Source organism: Chiloscyllium punctatum, chromosome 15, assembly GCF_047496795.1.
Source record: "Chiloscyllium punctatum isolate Juve2018m chromosome 15, sChiPun1.3, whole genome shotgun sequence".
Taxonomy (NCBI): domain Eukaryota; kingdom Metazoa; phylum Chordata; class Chondrichthyes; order Orectolobiformes; family Hemiscylliidae; genus Chiloscyllium; species Chiloscyllium punctatum.
The window spans coordinates 93,961,210-93,976,276 of NC_092753.1; the positions used below are offsets into that span (position 1 = coordinate 93,961,210).

General features: G+C 43.3%; 1 protein-coding gene across 3 annotated transcripts in view; it reads right to left on the bottom strand.

Annotated features, from left to right (window-relative positions):
* The window catches only part of usp25 (ubiquitin specific peptidase 25), a 201,872-nt gene that overhangs the window by 51,894 nt on the left and 134,911 nt on the right, over positions 1–15,067 (bottom strand). For 2 of the 3 annotated variants that reach the window (XM_072585755.1, XM_072585757.1), the window contains 2 exons: positions 10,812–10,907; positions 1,753–1,931 (listed from right to left, as the gene is read on the bottom strand). In XM_072585755.1, the coding sequence (XP_072441856.1) occupies positions 1,753–1,931; positions 10,812–10,907 (275 nt within the window). The remainder of the gene's footprint in view (positions 1–1,752; positions 1,932–10,811; positions 10,908–15,067) is intronic. The other variant, XM_072585756.1, reaches the window with a different exon arrangement.

Consider the following 15,067-nt stretch of genomic DNA (forward strand, 5'->3'; position numbering starts at 1 on the left):
ATTCACACTCTAAACACTTCACAGCACAAGGTCACTGATTCATGATTAAGAGCAGGAATCCTGCCTGATCTTTATTTTCTCTCATGCTGGTCTGAATTGCATTTTAAAAAAAAACATACTTATTCATAAAGTGTGCAAAGATATGTCACAGCACAATTCAAAAGCAGCAGTACAACAAGTGGATTACTGATAGATTTGGTTAAATACACTCTCGGGTTTGTCACTCACAGCGTAACTTGCATCTATATTTACAGTTTGGGTGTGTAGGGCTGAGCTGACGCAGAGGGCCCTTCATACCACCAGTCAAGCTAGGTCTTGCTGAAAAGTTGTGGTAATAGCTGCTGTGAATGCCTCAGCACATCACAGCATTAAGGTCAGTGAACTCATCTAGACCAAGCCTTGGAACCTATTGGCCCAGTGTAGCTCAGATTCCACAGTAGCCAGTGCTTTTATGAACTGACCATCTGATCCATTGCAGAACTAAAGTGGTAACTCATCGCAGATAAGTGTAATTAATGATTTCTTAGTTTGACAACAGGTCATAAATAATCATCAACTTAATGTTCTTTGAATAAAGTTTCAGGAGTTGAAGGTCACCAGGAGTTGAAGAGGTCTCAATAAATGTCAAAGTTCATGGATGGGAGTTATTGCATTCTAAAGCAATGTTTAATATGATACTAAGCACTTCAATGAACTGACAGCCAAGTTTAAAATATCCAGAAGGGATATCTGCATATGGGACACACACAAGCAATTATTATTCAGAATGTTCCTTTTTCAATCTCATGTCACACATTACAAGGCCAGTATTGCCATACCAATTGTAAAATCTCATTCTCTGCATGGCTAGAGTTAACTCAGCAAAGACTGAGAAGGGATGCCCAGACCCAAAAGCTTGTCCAGTCTAGCTGTGTACCTGAGCAGGCTACATGGATTGTTGCACAGCCTTGGTGAGGCTTGTCTAATAATTGGCCCTGTCAACATATTTGGCACACCAAGCTTAGAGGGTTCTAGGTGCCCATTTTCTCCACTGGACTTCTCCCAGCATCTGCAGTCCTCACTTTCACCTTCAAGAGGGTGCCAAACAGGTTCCTGACTCAAGCACAGATTGCATTATATAGATGTTAAATGGATTAATATGTAACAAATTCTTGGACTATGAGATCTCCTCATCTGGTTTCAAACAACTGACAGGGTCATGGGTGAATGTTCCAATTTTTTTTTCTCTCTACATGTTTAGTGTATGGTACTCTCACTTCCGAGTTCAAGCTTTGTAGGTTCAAGTCTCAGTCAGGATAGAGAACTGAGTACAAAAATCTAGACTGCCACTCTGATCCAGTGCTCAGTTTAAGACCCACTAAAAGAATGGAATGCACAATCCAGGCTGATATGTCCAATACCAATACAAAGAGGGGGTTGCACCATCGTCAATGACATCTTTTGGATGTGATGTCAAACTAAGAGCCTTTGTGTCTGGTCAGGTGGATGTAAAAGATTCCATTCCATTATTTTTAAAGAAAAACTCTTCCCTGCATCCTGGTCAACATTTACCCCTCACCTTCATCAGCAAAAATAAAAGCATATTATCTGGTCATTAGCACATAGCTGCATCAGGATCTTGCACAATGGATGCCTCAATTCCTACAATGCAAAAACAGCTAAACTTAAAAAGCAATTCACTGGTAGAAAAACACTTTGAGGTGCTGAGAGGCACATACTTTACTCTTGTCACAACAATAAATCTCTTGTTACCGTTCGTCAAAATTGAGATTCCGATCGGCAAACTGTTCCAAGAGTGTCCTCTCGATAATTTTCTTTGGTGCCTCATTGTGCAGGAAATAGACGACCACATGTTTTAACCGGTTATCGTTCTCCAGCGTGGTATCTTCCTGGGCCAGCCTGACCAAACGGGAGTACTCTGCTGTGAAAGCCTGGAGAGAGAAAGAACCCACTGGAAATGCATTCCGAGCTGCCGTGTAGCCCTGACTGTGGGGGGATTCTGCGTAAGGTTCAAAGGGAAACAACCACAAAGGTCTGCCAGAGCTACGCGGCAAAATTAAATCCATTCCCTAACGGCACGCAGCTATACCCCAACCCCAAATGGGTTTCCTGTCGGGTGTGAGTTGAGTAACTAAATAGCCTATATTCACACAGGCAGAAAGTTCCTTGGGTTTGATTGCCACTTTGTGAGCTCGGCTAGGCTATTGCAATTGACCTTGGCAGCGATAGGTGACAGATACACAGGGTGGGGAGAGAGTAAGGACTGTCGCTTGGGAACTACCAGAACCTAATCAGTATCCTGTAACTCAGTTTGGAAGTGCACAAGTTGGCCAAGGACAGCAGTAACCTCAGGTGAAATGCATCCTGTGATTATGCAGCCTACCAAATCTTACCACCGAGTGTCACCCACCATGGATTCACATATGGGCAAAGGCATTGGATGACACTTTAGTATGGGGCAGTCAAGTGCCAGAAGAGAGAGGGGGTAGCAGGTTAAATAATGTCCTCCAAAACTCAATGTTTCAAAACACTTGCCTGAATCTCTTCCATCCCAAAATGGCACAATTTTAGTGGTTCATTTCTAATAACCCACACCCCCACCAAAAAAGAAACTTGCAATGCTTTTCTCAACATTTCTCTGTCTTATCTCCTTCTAGCTGATGGGGCAGAGGGACAGAGAGTTGCTTGCTCTGAGCTTGCTTGCCAATGGCACTTGGACACAGGCAACACCTCAGATAATCCACAGTTACTCAGAAGGTGCGGGTTGAGGGGGAGGATGGAAAGACAATTCAGCTTGTTTCCATTTATTACCTCCATGGTACAGTTTACAGGGGATCAGAATAGGGCAATTAACTGCATCAATAAAGTCACCATCAATCATTATAATACCTTGCCCAGTTCCACCCTTTATAACGCGTGAATATTAATAACCCACTGAGAAAAGGGGAAGCACGTCAAATGGTGAAGGTACAATATAACGAATTCAGAATCTAAGCTGCCAGCTTTACAACTAAAACAGGAATTAAACTGGATTCTTCCTTTGAAAATTGTTTGCCGTTAGGAACTGAATTTGTCTATGAAAATATGTTAAAGGACAGGTTTGTTTCCATTCATGCAACTGCATTTAATTCGCTTCTCAAATTGACCACAAATAGAACACACAAGTAAAATGTGTAACCACTTGAACATTTCCATTTTCTCTGCAAGGGTTAATTTCCTGCAGGTGAACCAGTTTTTGGAATCAAATATTGAATAATGCATGCTACATTCTGCAGTTTCACATTCCACGCTTTCTGGATGGAATGGGTATGTGCCTTGGGCAATCTCTGCAGGCAAAGACAACCCGAACCTTTAGCTCTCAAAGTGACTTAATTGATAGGTTTAGTAGAGAGCAAATCTACGGAGCACAGGTCCCAGGTTAACCCAATGCAGCTAATCTCAAATATGGCCTGACAGCATGCATCACACATTCGTGGACCAGTGGTGAAAGCTGATCAGTATCCAATGAATGGTGGTGCAGAATCAGACTGAATAGTTTTACTACTGCTCATACACTTTATACTTTCACCGATATTCCAGCCTCCCTCACCTCCACCAACAAATAATGTGGGCACAAGTCGAGCATGATGAAGCCAATTTATCGGACAATGGTGAATGTCGACTTCAATTTGTTTGCCCATCTATTTAACCCATATTGAATCTACCTCAGGAACGATAAGTTTAATTGACCCAGTGCATGGGTCACATTTGCATTTCTCAAGTTCACTCCTATATGGTGTAGCTTTACTTTTCAGTTTGTTAGGATCACTCCCGCCATAGGGGACAGTTTCACTGCATCGATCTTGTTGAATCCCTTTATCATTGTTAGAATGAAGAGTTTGCATTCCAGGTTTTTGCATGGAGAATGCACTCTTAGTAATGGAAGCCACCTGTAGAATTTATTGTCAGTGCCCTCGCGGGGGTGGGCCAGGGCAGACAAGTGGGTAGGTCCTGTATCTAAAACCACATGTAAATTGGGGGATTTGCAGGGAGTAAGTGAAATGTTTTTTAATTTCTTTCACAGGATGTGAGCAGCTCTGGCTGAGCCAGCGTTTATTACCCATCCCTAGTTACTGTGGAGGTGGTGCTGGTGAACTGTCTTCTCAAACCTCTGCAGTCGTTGGTGTATAGGGAGACTCTCGGTTTTGCGAGAAAGGGATCTCCAGAAATTCAATCCAGCATCATCGAAGGAACGAGCTATATGGAGAGGCTGAATAGACTGCGGCCAATTTCCCCTGAGTGTTGGAGGCTGAGGGGTGGCCCCACAGAGGGTTATAAAATCGTGAGGGGCATGGATAGGATGAGTAGTTAGGTCTTTTCCCCAGGATAGGGTAGTTCAAAACTAGAGGGCATGGCTTAAGGTGAGAGGGGAAAGTTTTAAAAGGGACCTAAGGGGCAATACTTCACGCAGAGGGTGAGCTTGTATGGAATAAGCTGCCAGAGGAAGTGATGGCACAATTACCAGGATGGATAGATGAATAGGAAAGGTTGAGAGATACGGGCCCAAATGCTGATAAATGGGACTAGATTGATTTAGGATATCTGGTCAGCATGGATGGGTTGGATGGAAGGGTCTGTTTCCATGCTGTACAACTCTATGATTCTGTAAACAGTGACACAGTCCAAGACACAATGATATGTAGCTCGGAGGAGAGCTTGCAGGCTGTGGGGTACCCTTTTGTCTTCTGTCCTTGTCAGTGGTAAAGGTCATGGGTTTGAAATGTGTTGTCGAAGGTGGTTTCATGCTGCAATGCATCTTATATGGCACACACAGACATCACAACACATTGGTGTTGGAATGTTTAGTGTGATGAATGGGTGGACCAATTAAATCAGCTGCGTTGTTCTGGGTGGTGTCAAGCTTGAGGATTGTTGAAGCTGCACTCATCCAGGCAAGTGGGGAGTATTTGACCACATCCCTGACTTGTGCCTTGCAGATGTTGGACAGATGGTGATTCAGGAGGTGAGTTATTACACTAAACTTCCAGCCTCTCACCTGCTCTTCACAGAAGTGTCATGGTCAAGAGAGAGGCCATTTGATTCAGCAGGCCTACACTGGTTCAATAAATGTGCACTATTACTAGTGATTGGTTCATTTAGTTGGCTGTGTGGCAGGTTTGCAACTCAAAGTGATACCAACAGCATGGGTTCAATTCCTGTACTGGTTGAAGTCACAAGGACAGTCCTAGCTTCTCAACTTTGCCTGAGGCAGTGTGACCCTCAGATTAAACTCGCCTCATGTCTATTTCTCTAATGAGAAAGCAGTTGCACGGTCCATTGGAACTACAGTGACTTTATCAGAGTTCACCCTCTATGTGAACCTCCTCACTCATTTGTTTCCATGGTATTTATCAGGCTAGTCCAATTCAATTTCCAGTCAATGGCAATCCCAAGGATGTCAATTGTGGGGCATTGGTGAAAGTATCAGAGAAAGATGGTTAAATTCTCTCTTTGGAAATAGTCATTACCTAGCAATTGGATAGTATGTTATTTGGAAGTCATTAAATCTGAACAAGTTGCATATGAAGTTTAGTATGTCCTGTTTCAGATCAGATAAACAGCGCAAGGGAAATTTTACAGGTGGCCTGATTGAGATCTTTGAAATGATTAAGGGTTTTGACAGGGAAAATACAGAGCTGATGTCTCCACTTGTGGGTTAAGGGAGACGAAATAGAAAGATATATTAAGAGAGCGGGGATGAAGTAGAGGTTCACGTAGAGCACAAACTCTGGGCTAGACCAGTTAGGCCAAATGTCTTGTTTTAGTTCAATAAATCTTGTGTGCTGCCAGGTCTAATCATTGGCAGCTTTGCGATTCAGAATTTTCCTATTAACCTTATCACTCTGCTGGATTATTGAGTGTATGTTTTAGATAACTTCAGGAAACTCCAGAGTACCTTAGTCTGAGTTTAAACTGTCTGAATGCAACATGCTTGATATTCTGGGTCTCACATCTCAGGGCATTAGGATCATGTATTGAGTACAGAGTGATTTTGTCAGATAGGCAACCAGAATGCAAAACTTCACTTTTCTGAAGGGAAGCACTGGATTAATCTCATTCGAGCAGAAAAGGTTAAGGTGATGAGAAGTTTGGGTTTAAAAGGCATTTTGATGTGGTAGATAGGGAGGAATTGCCTCCACTGGCAGCCCGATCAACAACCAGAAGAGTCAGTTCTGGTAAAATCTCCAGAAGGAAAATTGGGAGCTTTGTTTTAAAAATGCAGCAAGTTATGACAATTTGGAATGAACCGGATGTAAAGGTAATGGAAATAGACTGAATATTAACTTTCTAACGTAAACAAGGTGCATGGAAGGAAAATTTGCAGGGTCATGGGAGTATTGGAACAGCTCTATCAAAGTGCTGACGTAGAATCATTCAAGTGGTTTCTGCCTTCGGTGTCAGTTGATTCTCAACAATCCAGAACACCGACCAGTCTTGGAGAAACTGCTGAGCTTTTGTGAAAGGGCGTAAAAAATATCACTAAAATAAAACAATCGACTGCAGATGCTGGAGATCAGAAATGCACAAGCGAGAAACTCAGCAGATCTGGCAGCATCTGTGAAAACTGAGTTAACGTTTCAAATCCGGAGACACACTTCGAGTCTTCACCCTTCCAGGTGTGAAACACAACAGCAATCCTTGGCACCTCCAGATTGCCATTGCCTGTGCTTCAACACAGCAAATATGGTCAGGCTATTCATCCTCAGCTTTGAGCATATACATTATCCAAAAGGAATGACGGGATCTCAGTGAGATCCCCCAGCTAAAACCTTCCCTTCTTTACTCCAGAAGCATTGGACAGTAAAATGCAGATCCTCAACTGGGACGATCCGCAGGATAACAGCACAGAAAACCTTTGCATGGCTCAGCTCTTCAAAGATAGTGTCAATAATAGATAATCAGATAAGCTACTTACTTCTTTCAAAAAAATCATTCATAGAATTGGATGTCATATTTATCATGATTGTCCAGAGGGCAGTTAAGAGTCAACCACATTGCTGTGGATCTGGAATCACATGTAGACCAGACCAGACCAGATAAGACGAGTGGTTACATTCCCTAAAGGACATTAGTGAACCAGATGGGTTTTTCGAACAATGTTTTTATGGTCATAGTTAGACTCAAGTCTAGGTTTCAAAGTCAAATTCCACCATCTGCCATGGTGGGATTCAAACCCATGTTCCCAGAACATTAGCCAAGTCTCCGGATGAAGGGCTTGTGCCCGAAATGTCGAATTTCCTGCTCCTCAGATGCTGCCCGACCTGCTGTGTTTTTCCAGCACCACACTCTAATCTTGGCTCTAGAATAAGAGTCTAGTGATAACATCACTGGGCCATCCCTTCCCATCACAGTCGAAGATAACAACATCTCTCATCTACTCTAATTAGTAGAGCTGCTGATGCATAAATTAGACACTGTTCAGATAATATGCCATTTATGGAGGGTTTTATGGCACAGTGGCAATGTTTATATGCCTGGCTCAACAGATCTGGGTTCAAGACCCACTGTCTGGAGGTGTGTCAAAACAAGCTGATCAAAAATATGTTTTAAATTAGCCTGACTAACCTAGTCAATTGACCACGAGACTCTTAACCCTATGGCTGAGAGTTTGATCCCCACTTTGGGTGTGCAGCTTCTAAGACTTTGGCAGCTCAGTGGTAGCAATCTCTGCCTCTGGACCAGAAGGTCCAGGTCCCACCTGCCCCAGACATGTTTAGCACATGACCAAACAGATTAAATCAAAATATATACAGATCATATAGAAAAATCAAAGCGTTTAACCTGTAATTGGATATAAAGCTTTCTTAACTGTATCATGCGTGTGTCATTCTGACAGCTTTTAAACTGCGATGAAGGAGGGAAATTTATAGAGGCCATAGTAGGGTAAAGGTTAGATTTACAGAGGCCATAGTAGGGTAAAGGTTAGATTTTGATGATAAACTTTTGCCCTGCTTAAACAAAGAACAATCTGACAAAATAGTTTTGTCTTTATGCCGGGTAAGTTTCACATTTTTCACAAAGCACTGATACATTCTAGGTGTGAGCAACAATGACAATATTTTTTATTCAAAATTAATCTAACGTGATTGCTAGGCAACAAAGGCAAACAATTTACTGGTGGATTTTTAAAGTCAATGTCAATTTTGTCCTCTCTTTTCTTGCATTTACTGGTCCTTTCTATCAGATGGGATTTGTTGATGCCCTTTGGCAAGTGGCTGGTGAATGTCAATGTTTATGTGCCAGCAGGTCAAGCAACTGTGATGGGCATCACAGCTAAGTTAGAATCTGTCCTTACGCTTCTTCACATACTCATGAACAGACCAGTCGGCACGTTAGTTAGAATGCTGTTCTATCAGTTCTGGGATTTTCTCTGTTAGTAATGAGGATACAAGCAAAATGATTTGATATAACATGACTCTGATCCATAACGTAAATTAAGCTGTTATACTGGTCTGAGAGGTGGCAACCAATGCAAATTGTACATGTGCCATGATTTTGGCCTGTTACTCCTTACACCGCTCACTTTATAGCATAACCAATGATTTCAGGAACACAATGAAAGTAAAGAGTGCAGCAATGAGGGGCTTTCTGTAACTTCCTTTTTGTCAAGTGCTGAATAGTGAGTCTATGTTGAAGGTGCAGAGGCACAGAGTGGAGATCGAACGTCCTCTGTCTGCTAAACTGGGAATTAAAGAATGGTTCAAATGGTGCTGTCCTGCTGTATCATGTTTCAGTTGTGGCTCAGTTAGCAGCACGCTCACCTCGGTGTCAAAATATTGTGGGTTCAAATCACACTCCAGGTTATCCTGGAACCAACAGTAGAATGGTGAAGTCTTGCTTCAATTGTATAGGAGCTGGCTTTGATCATACCTGGAGTGGTGTGTACAGTTCTGGTCTCCTTATCTCAGGAAAAATATTTTTGCTTGTAGAGGGAATACAGACTTGCCCCAGGGATAACAGGACTGTGCAATGAACAGACACTAGGCAAACTGGACATGCATTCTCCACAGTTTTGAAGAATATGAGGTGATCTCATTGAAACTTACAAAATACTTAAAAAGATAGACAGGGCCGATGCAGGTGGGATGCTTGCCCTGGTTAAAACCAGGAGCACAATATAAAAACAAGGGGGATTTCACTTTGGTCCACGATGAAGAGAAATTATTTTAGTTAGGTTGTGAACCTTTGGAATTCATGACCAAACAGGGCTGTGGATGTCCATTCTTTGAGCACGTCTAAAATCGAGATTGACAGATTTCTTGTTACCAGTGGTGTGCAGGGTTTTGGGATTGAGGTGAGTAAAAGGCATTGAAGTGTTCAATCAGCCGTGACTGTACTGAATGGGAGGGCAGGCTCAATGGTCCGTACAATGTTCCTAACATCACTATGATGTTTGATCTGATCAATGCCATGTCTCTATGGGAGCTGGCTATGCACAAAACTGGCCACCAAGTTTCAACAACAGACGGGATCACCTTCTAATTAATTGGCTGGAAAGAACTTTGAAACGTCATGAACGGTGATTTAGAAATTCAAGTCTTCCTAGCTTGTCTCCTATTCAAGCTAGCTATCTTGGTAACCACAGCTTTGGCTTAGCCCTTCTATCATCACTCATCACTTCTATTTGCACCCTCATTTTTCTGTTTAGGGTTCAGGGAGCTGTGGTTGGAAAAACGTTTACTGAAATAGAGAAAACAACAATATCTTCTATCAAAAATGGACTGTTTCAATTTATTGGGATGAATTTCCAACTTGTGTGTAGACTTTGTGCTCATCATGTCTTTCATCAGTAACGAGATGCAAGCTCAAACGAAAGCAGCAGCAGTAGAAAGAATTTGAATTAGAAAACACAAATTAGATTATGGGTAGGGTTAAGGCAAGAATCAGCTGAAAATAGCTACGAACTCCCCATGACTATCCCCATCTTTCCAACACCTGCGTGTCAAAACAATAAAATTGCAGTTTTTTTTAACACTCAGAGCTTACAAAGTTTAAATCAGAGTTGCCCCAGTTAGGAGTTTCACAAACTGGGACAGAAAGATGAACTTCAAAACGATATTAAAAACCCCACAAAGGTGTAGTAATTGACATACTGCATAACACATACCCGTAATCTAACAGCGATAATGAACTCAAAAATCGTGCATTCCCTGTCACTTCAAACCACCTTGAAGGTCCACAAATACCAACTGGGAAATGCTCACAGTCAGTGCTGGAAGAATGGGCAGTAGAACTTGTTTTTAAAGCATTGTCCTGAATACTCAGCCTTTTCCAGTAACTTGCACACTAGGTGATTGAGTAGAGTACAGCTCGACCTGTATTGCATTCTAGATGAGCACTTATTATATTAAATGTTTGGTTGACATGCCACTGGGCTGGAGGCACCCCTCTGAGGGAAGGGCGGGGGGGGGGGGGGGGGGGGACAGGAAAGAGAAGCAGGCGAGGGAACGAACAGCATGGAAAAGGATTTTGTTTTTTAAAAAATGGCGAAACAGTGGAAACAAAAGTAGATGAGAAAAGAAATGCGAGACAGAGGAATAAAACAAAAAGACAGATGGGGTGCAGAGAACCAAGGAGGGAGAAAGAGGGAGGGCTGGTTAAACAAATGAAGGGGAGAAGGGAGCTAGTGAGCACTAATCTCTGAGTATCTGATCAGAATAGAGTATTACACGGCCCTAGTGACAAAACGCACGATGCTGGGTTCAATATTGCTTTAATATGCACAGCAGACAGCATTCAATCACACTGAATAAAAGAAAGGGAGTTTGTACCTTGAAGAAACCCGCCTCAGGACCATGTCTGTCATACACATTCCTGGCTTTACCTATAGCCATGATAATACCTTGCATGGTTGGGGTCAGCATGACCTGCCAACAAGGGGTCGTAGGTAAAAAGTCAGATAATGGATAATGCTATTCAAAACATATGAATCGGCAACATTTTCTTTTAAATTGTTTTTTTAAATAGACAAGTTCACAAAGAGAAAGTGTGAAACATAAAAAGGTTTGCAAATTATCTTAAGTTAATGCTATGTAATGAAGTAAGCAGTAAATTAGCAATAGCTTTAAGTGCTTCATGTTTAAAAAATAAAAAAAGGCTACTGGCAGGCAACATGCGAGAAAATCTGAAAATGAGATTTAATTTGCCCTGCAAGTGGTGAAAGCGTGGCAGTTGCTGTGGAATACAGATGTTCATTAGTGTATGCTGCTTATGGAGCAGTCCACAAATGCTCAGCTGTACACTCAATGCAATCCCTCTCCCTCTCTCTCTCTCTCTCTCTCACATGCTTTAAGCTACCAACACATCGCGATCAGGTCACTTCTTCAGCACAGAGATGGCCATTTGACCCATCAAAGTGATGCTGGATTTTGATGGAACTTTCAATTTAGCTGCGGTTCCTGCTCCTGACAGTCGTGCAAACATTTCCATTCAAACATTCAGACAATCCCTTTCGGAAAGTTGCCACTGAAGCTGCCTTTCAGATAGCATGGATACACCGAGAATTTACACCAGTGAAACAAAACATTCTGCCCAGCCAATCTTTGTCAATTTGTATAAAGAAATGCACAAACCAGGGCAAATCTAACAATCTGTAAACGTACATCTCTAAAACTTTCACCCTATTCTATTGCAACTTTTGAGTTCCCATCAACTCGAAAGGGAAAACATCTTTCACAATAGTGAAATGCAGACAAGTAGGATGTGTAAAAAGAAAAGAAAGGAAACTCAGTTCAAAAATTGCTGCTCTTTTGAAATATTCCATCTTACTCCTATGAAGGCACTGACTCTTTTTGGGATAATGTTCCACAGTGGCAGCATCACCTTCTTCGAGTTGATTCAAACGGGATAATCTCATTGGGTAACCATAACAGCCCTGTGCATCACTCCTGCATGAGGGTGGTGGAACCTGGCACTTTCTAACAGGGACTGGCAGACATCAATCAAGAGTAGATATTCTTCAACAGAAAAAGGGTGCTGGAGTAAGGGCATCAAAGTCAACTGGGACATTCCTCTCACTGACCCTAAGTGAGTTAACCAAAACTATAAACTGGACATGGCTGCACTTGGGCAAATGCTTTACAGAGGCAGCTTGAACTCTGGTGCCTCCTGCTGGCGTGGTCATAAATTAGAACACCCAATGTGTTTGGCAGCAGGGCATCTGTTCGGCTAATGTGGAAGGGAATAGCCTGTGCCTTCACAATTGTGGGGAAAGAAGCAGACAGCGACAGAAATCAGGATACCAAAGAAAAATGTGTGAAGGGGACAGAATAAGCGCCCTTGAGAATATCTACTGAAATTCAGACACTCACCTCCCTCCAAATTTATCCACATAGCTCTACAGATAAAACAGCCAGGTCAACTTATGTAAGAGTTAGATAGTCATCAAGGGTTTCACTACAACACAATGTAAATATCAAGATCCATTCTGTACAGTCAGTACAACACGATTCATCTAAACCACATGTGATCAATGCAAACCTGGAAACACTCAATTCTTGGCTGTTAAATATTAAGTGCATTCAATGCGATTGAGTAAAGAATATGCACACTTTCATATCCTGCATTGCACAGTGTACCCCCTCCCACATCTTGCATAATGCAAAACTCGTATCTTACACCTTACAATACATAGTAGTTCCTCTCTCCTCTATCGAATGGCATACATTCACACTCTCCCCAACATTCTATTTATACCCACTCTCCCCTACCCTGCATTGCACAATGCATCATCTTTCCTACACTCTGTGGTACAATAAATCCTCTCCCCTATCCTGCATCACATAATGCATCCTCTCCCCGACCCTGCATCACACAATGCATCATCTCCCCTACCCAATATGGTACAATGCATATTCTTCCCTACCCTGCAAAGCAAAATGCATTCTCTCCCCTACCCTGCATTGCACAATGCATTATTCTTCCTACTCTGTGTGGTACAATGAATCCTCTCCCCTACCCTGCATCACATAATGCATCCTCTCCTCTACCCTGCATCACACAACACATCCTCTTCCCTACCCTGCAATGCACAATGCATCATCTCCCCTATCCTGTATAGTACAATGCATGTTCTCCCCTACACTGCATCGCCCAATGCATTATTATCCCAACCCTGTATCGCACAACACATCATCTGCCCTACTCTGCATCGCCCAATACACTGTCTCCTCTATCCTGTATGGTACAATGCATCCTCTTCCATACCCTGTATGGTACAATGCGTCCTCTACCCTGCATCACATAATGCATCCTCTCCCCTACAATGCATTATCGTCCCAACCCTGCATCGCATAACACACCTTCTCCCCTACCCTGTATGGTACAATGCATCCTCTCCCCTATCCTGCATTGCACAATGCATCCTCTCCCCTTTCCTGCATTGCACAATGCATCCTCTCCCCTATCCTGCATTGCACAATGCATCCTCTCCCCTATCCTGCATTGCACAATGCATCCTCTCCCCTATCCTACAATGGACAATGCATCTTCTCCCCTATCCTGCATTGCACAATGCATCCTCTCCCCTATCCTGCATTGCACAATGCATCCTCTCCCCTATCCTGCATTGCACAATGCATCCTCTCCCCTATCCTGCATTGCACAATGCATCCTCTCCCCTATCCTGCATTGCACAATGCATCCTCTCCCCTATCCTACAATGGACAATGCATCTTCTCCCCTATCCTGCATTGCACAACACACCTTCTCCCCTACCCTGTATGGTACAATGCATCCTCTCCCCTATCCTGCATTGCACAATGCATCCTCTCCCCTATCCTGCAATGGACAATGCATCCTCTCCCCTATCCTGCATTGCACAATGCATCCTCTCCCCTATCCTGCATTGCACAATGCATCCTCTCCCCTATCCTGCATTGCACAATGCATCCTCTCCCCTATCCTGCATTGCACAATGCATCCTCTCCCCTATCCTACAATGGACAATGCATCTTCTCCCCTATCCTGCATTGCACAACACACCTTCTCCCCTACCCTGTATGGTACAATGCATCCTCTCCCCTATCCTGCATTGCACAATGCATCCTCTCCCCTATCCTGCAATGGACAATGCATCCTCTCCCCTATCCTGCATTGCACAATGCATTCTCTCCCCTATCCTGCAATGGACAATGCATCCTCTCCCCTATCCTGCATTGCACAATGCATCCTCTCCCCTATCCTGCATTGCACAATGCATCTTCTCCCCTATCCTACAATGGACAATGCATCTTCTCCCCTATCCTGCATTGCACAATGCATCCTCTCCCCTATCCTGCATTGCACAATGCATCCTCTCCCCTATCCTGCATTGCACAATGCATCCTCTCCCCTATCCTACAATGGACAATGCATCTTCTCCCCTATCCTGCATTGCACAACACACCTTCTCCCCTACCCTGTATGGTACAATGCATCCTCTCCCCTATCCTGCATTGCACAATGCATCCTCTCCCCTATCCTGCAATGGACAATGCATCCTCTCCCCTATCCTGCATTGCACAATTCATCCACTCCCCTATCCTGCATTGCACAATGCATCCTCTCCCCTATCCTGCAATGGACAATGCATCCTCTCCCCTATCCTGCATTGCACAATGCATTCTCTCCCCTATCCTGCAATGGACAATGCATCCTCTCCCCTATCCTGCATTGCACAATGCATCCTCTCTCCTATCCTGCAATGGACAATACATCCTCTCCCCTATCCTGTATGGTACAATGCATCTTCTCCCCTATCCTGCATTGCACAATGCATCTTCTCCCCTACCCTGTATGGTACAATGCATCCTCTCCCCTATCCTGCAATGGATAATGCATCCTCTCCCCTACCATGCAATGCCCAATGCATCCTCTACTCTACACTGCATCACCCAAAGCACTATTGTCCCAACCCTGTATCGCACAACACATCATGTGCCCTATTCTGCATCGCCCAATGCATCATCTGCCCGACCCAGCATCACACAACGCATCATCTCCCCTACCCTGCATTGCATAATGCATGGTCTCCTCTACCCGATATGGT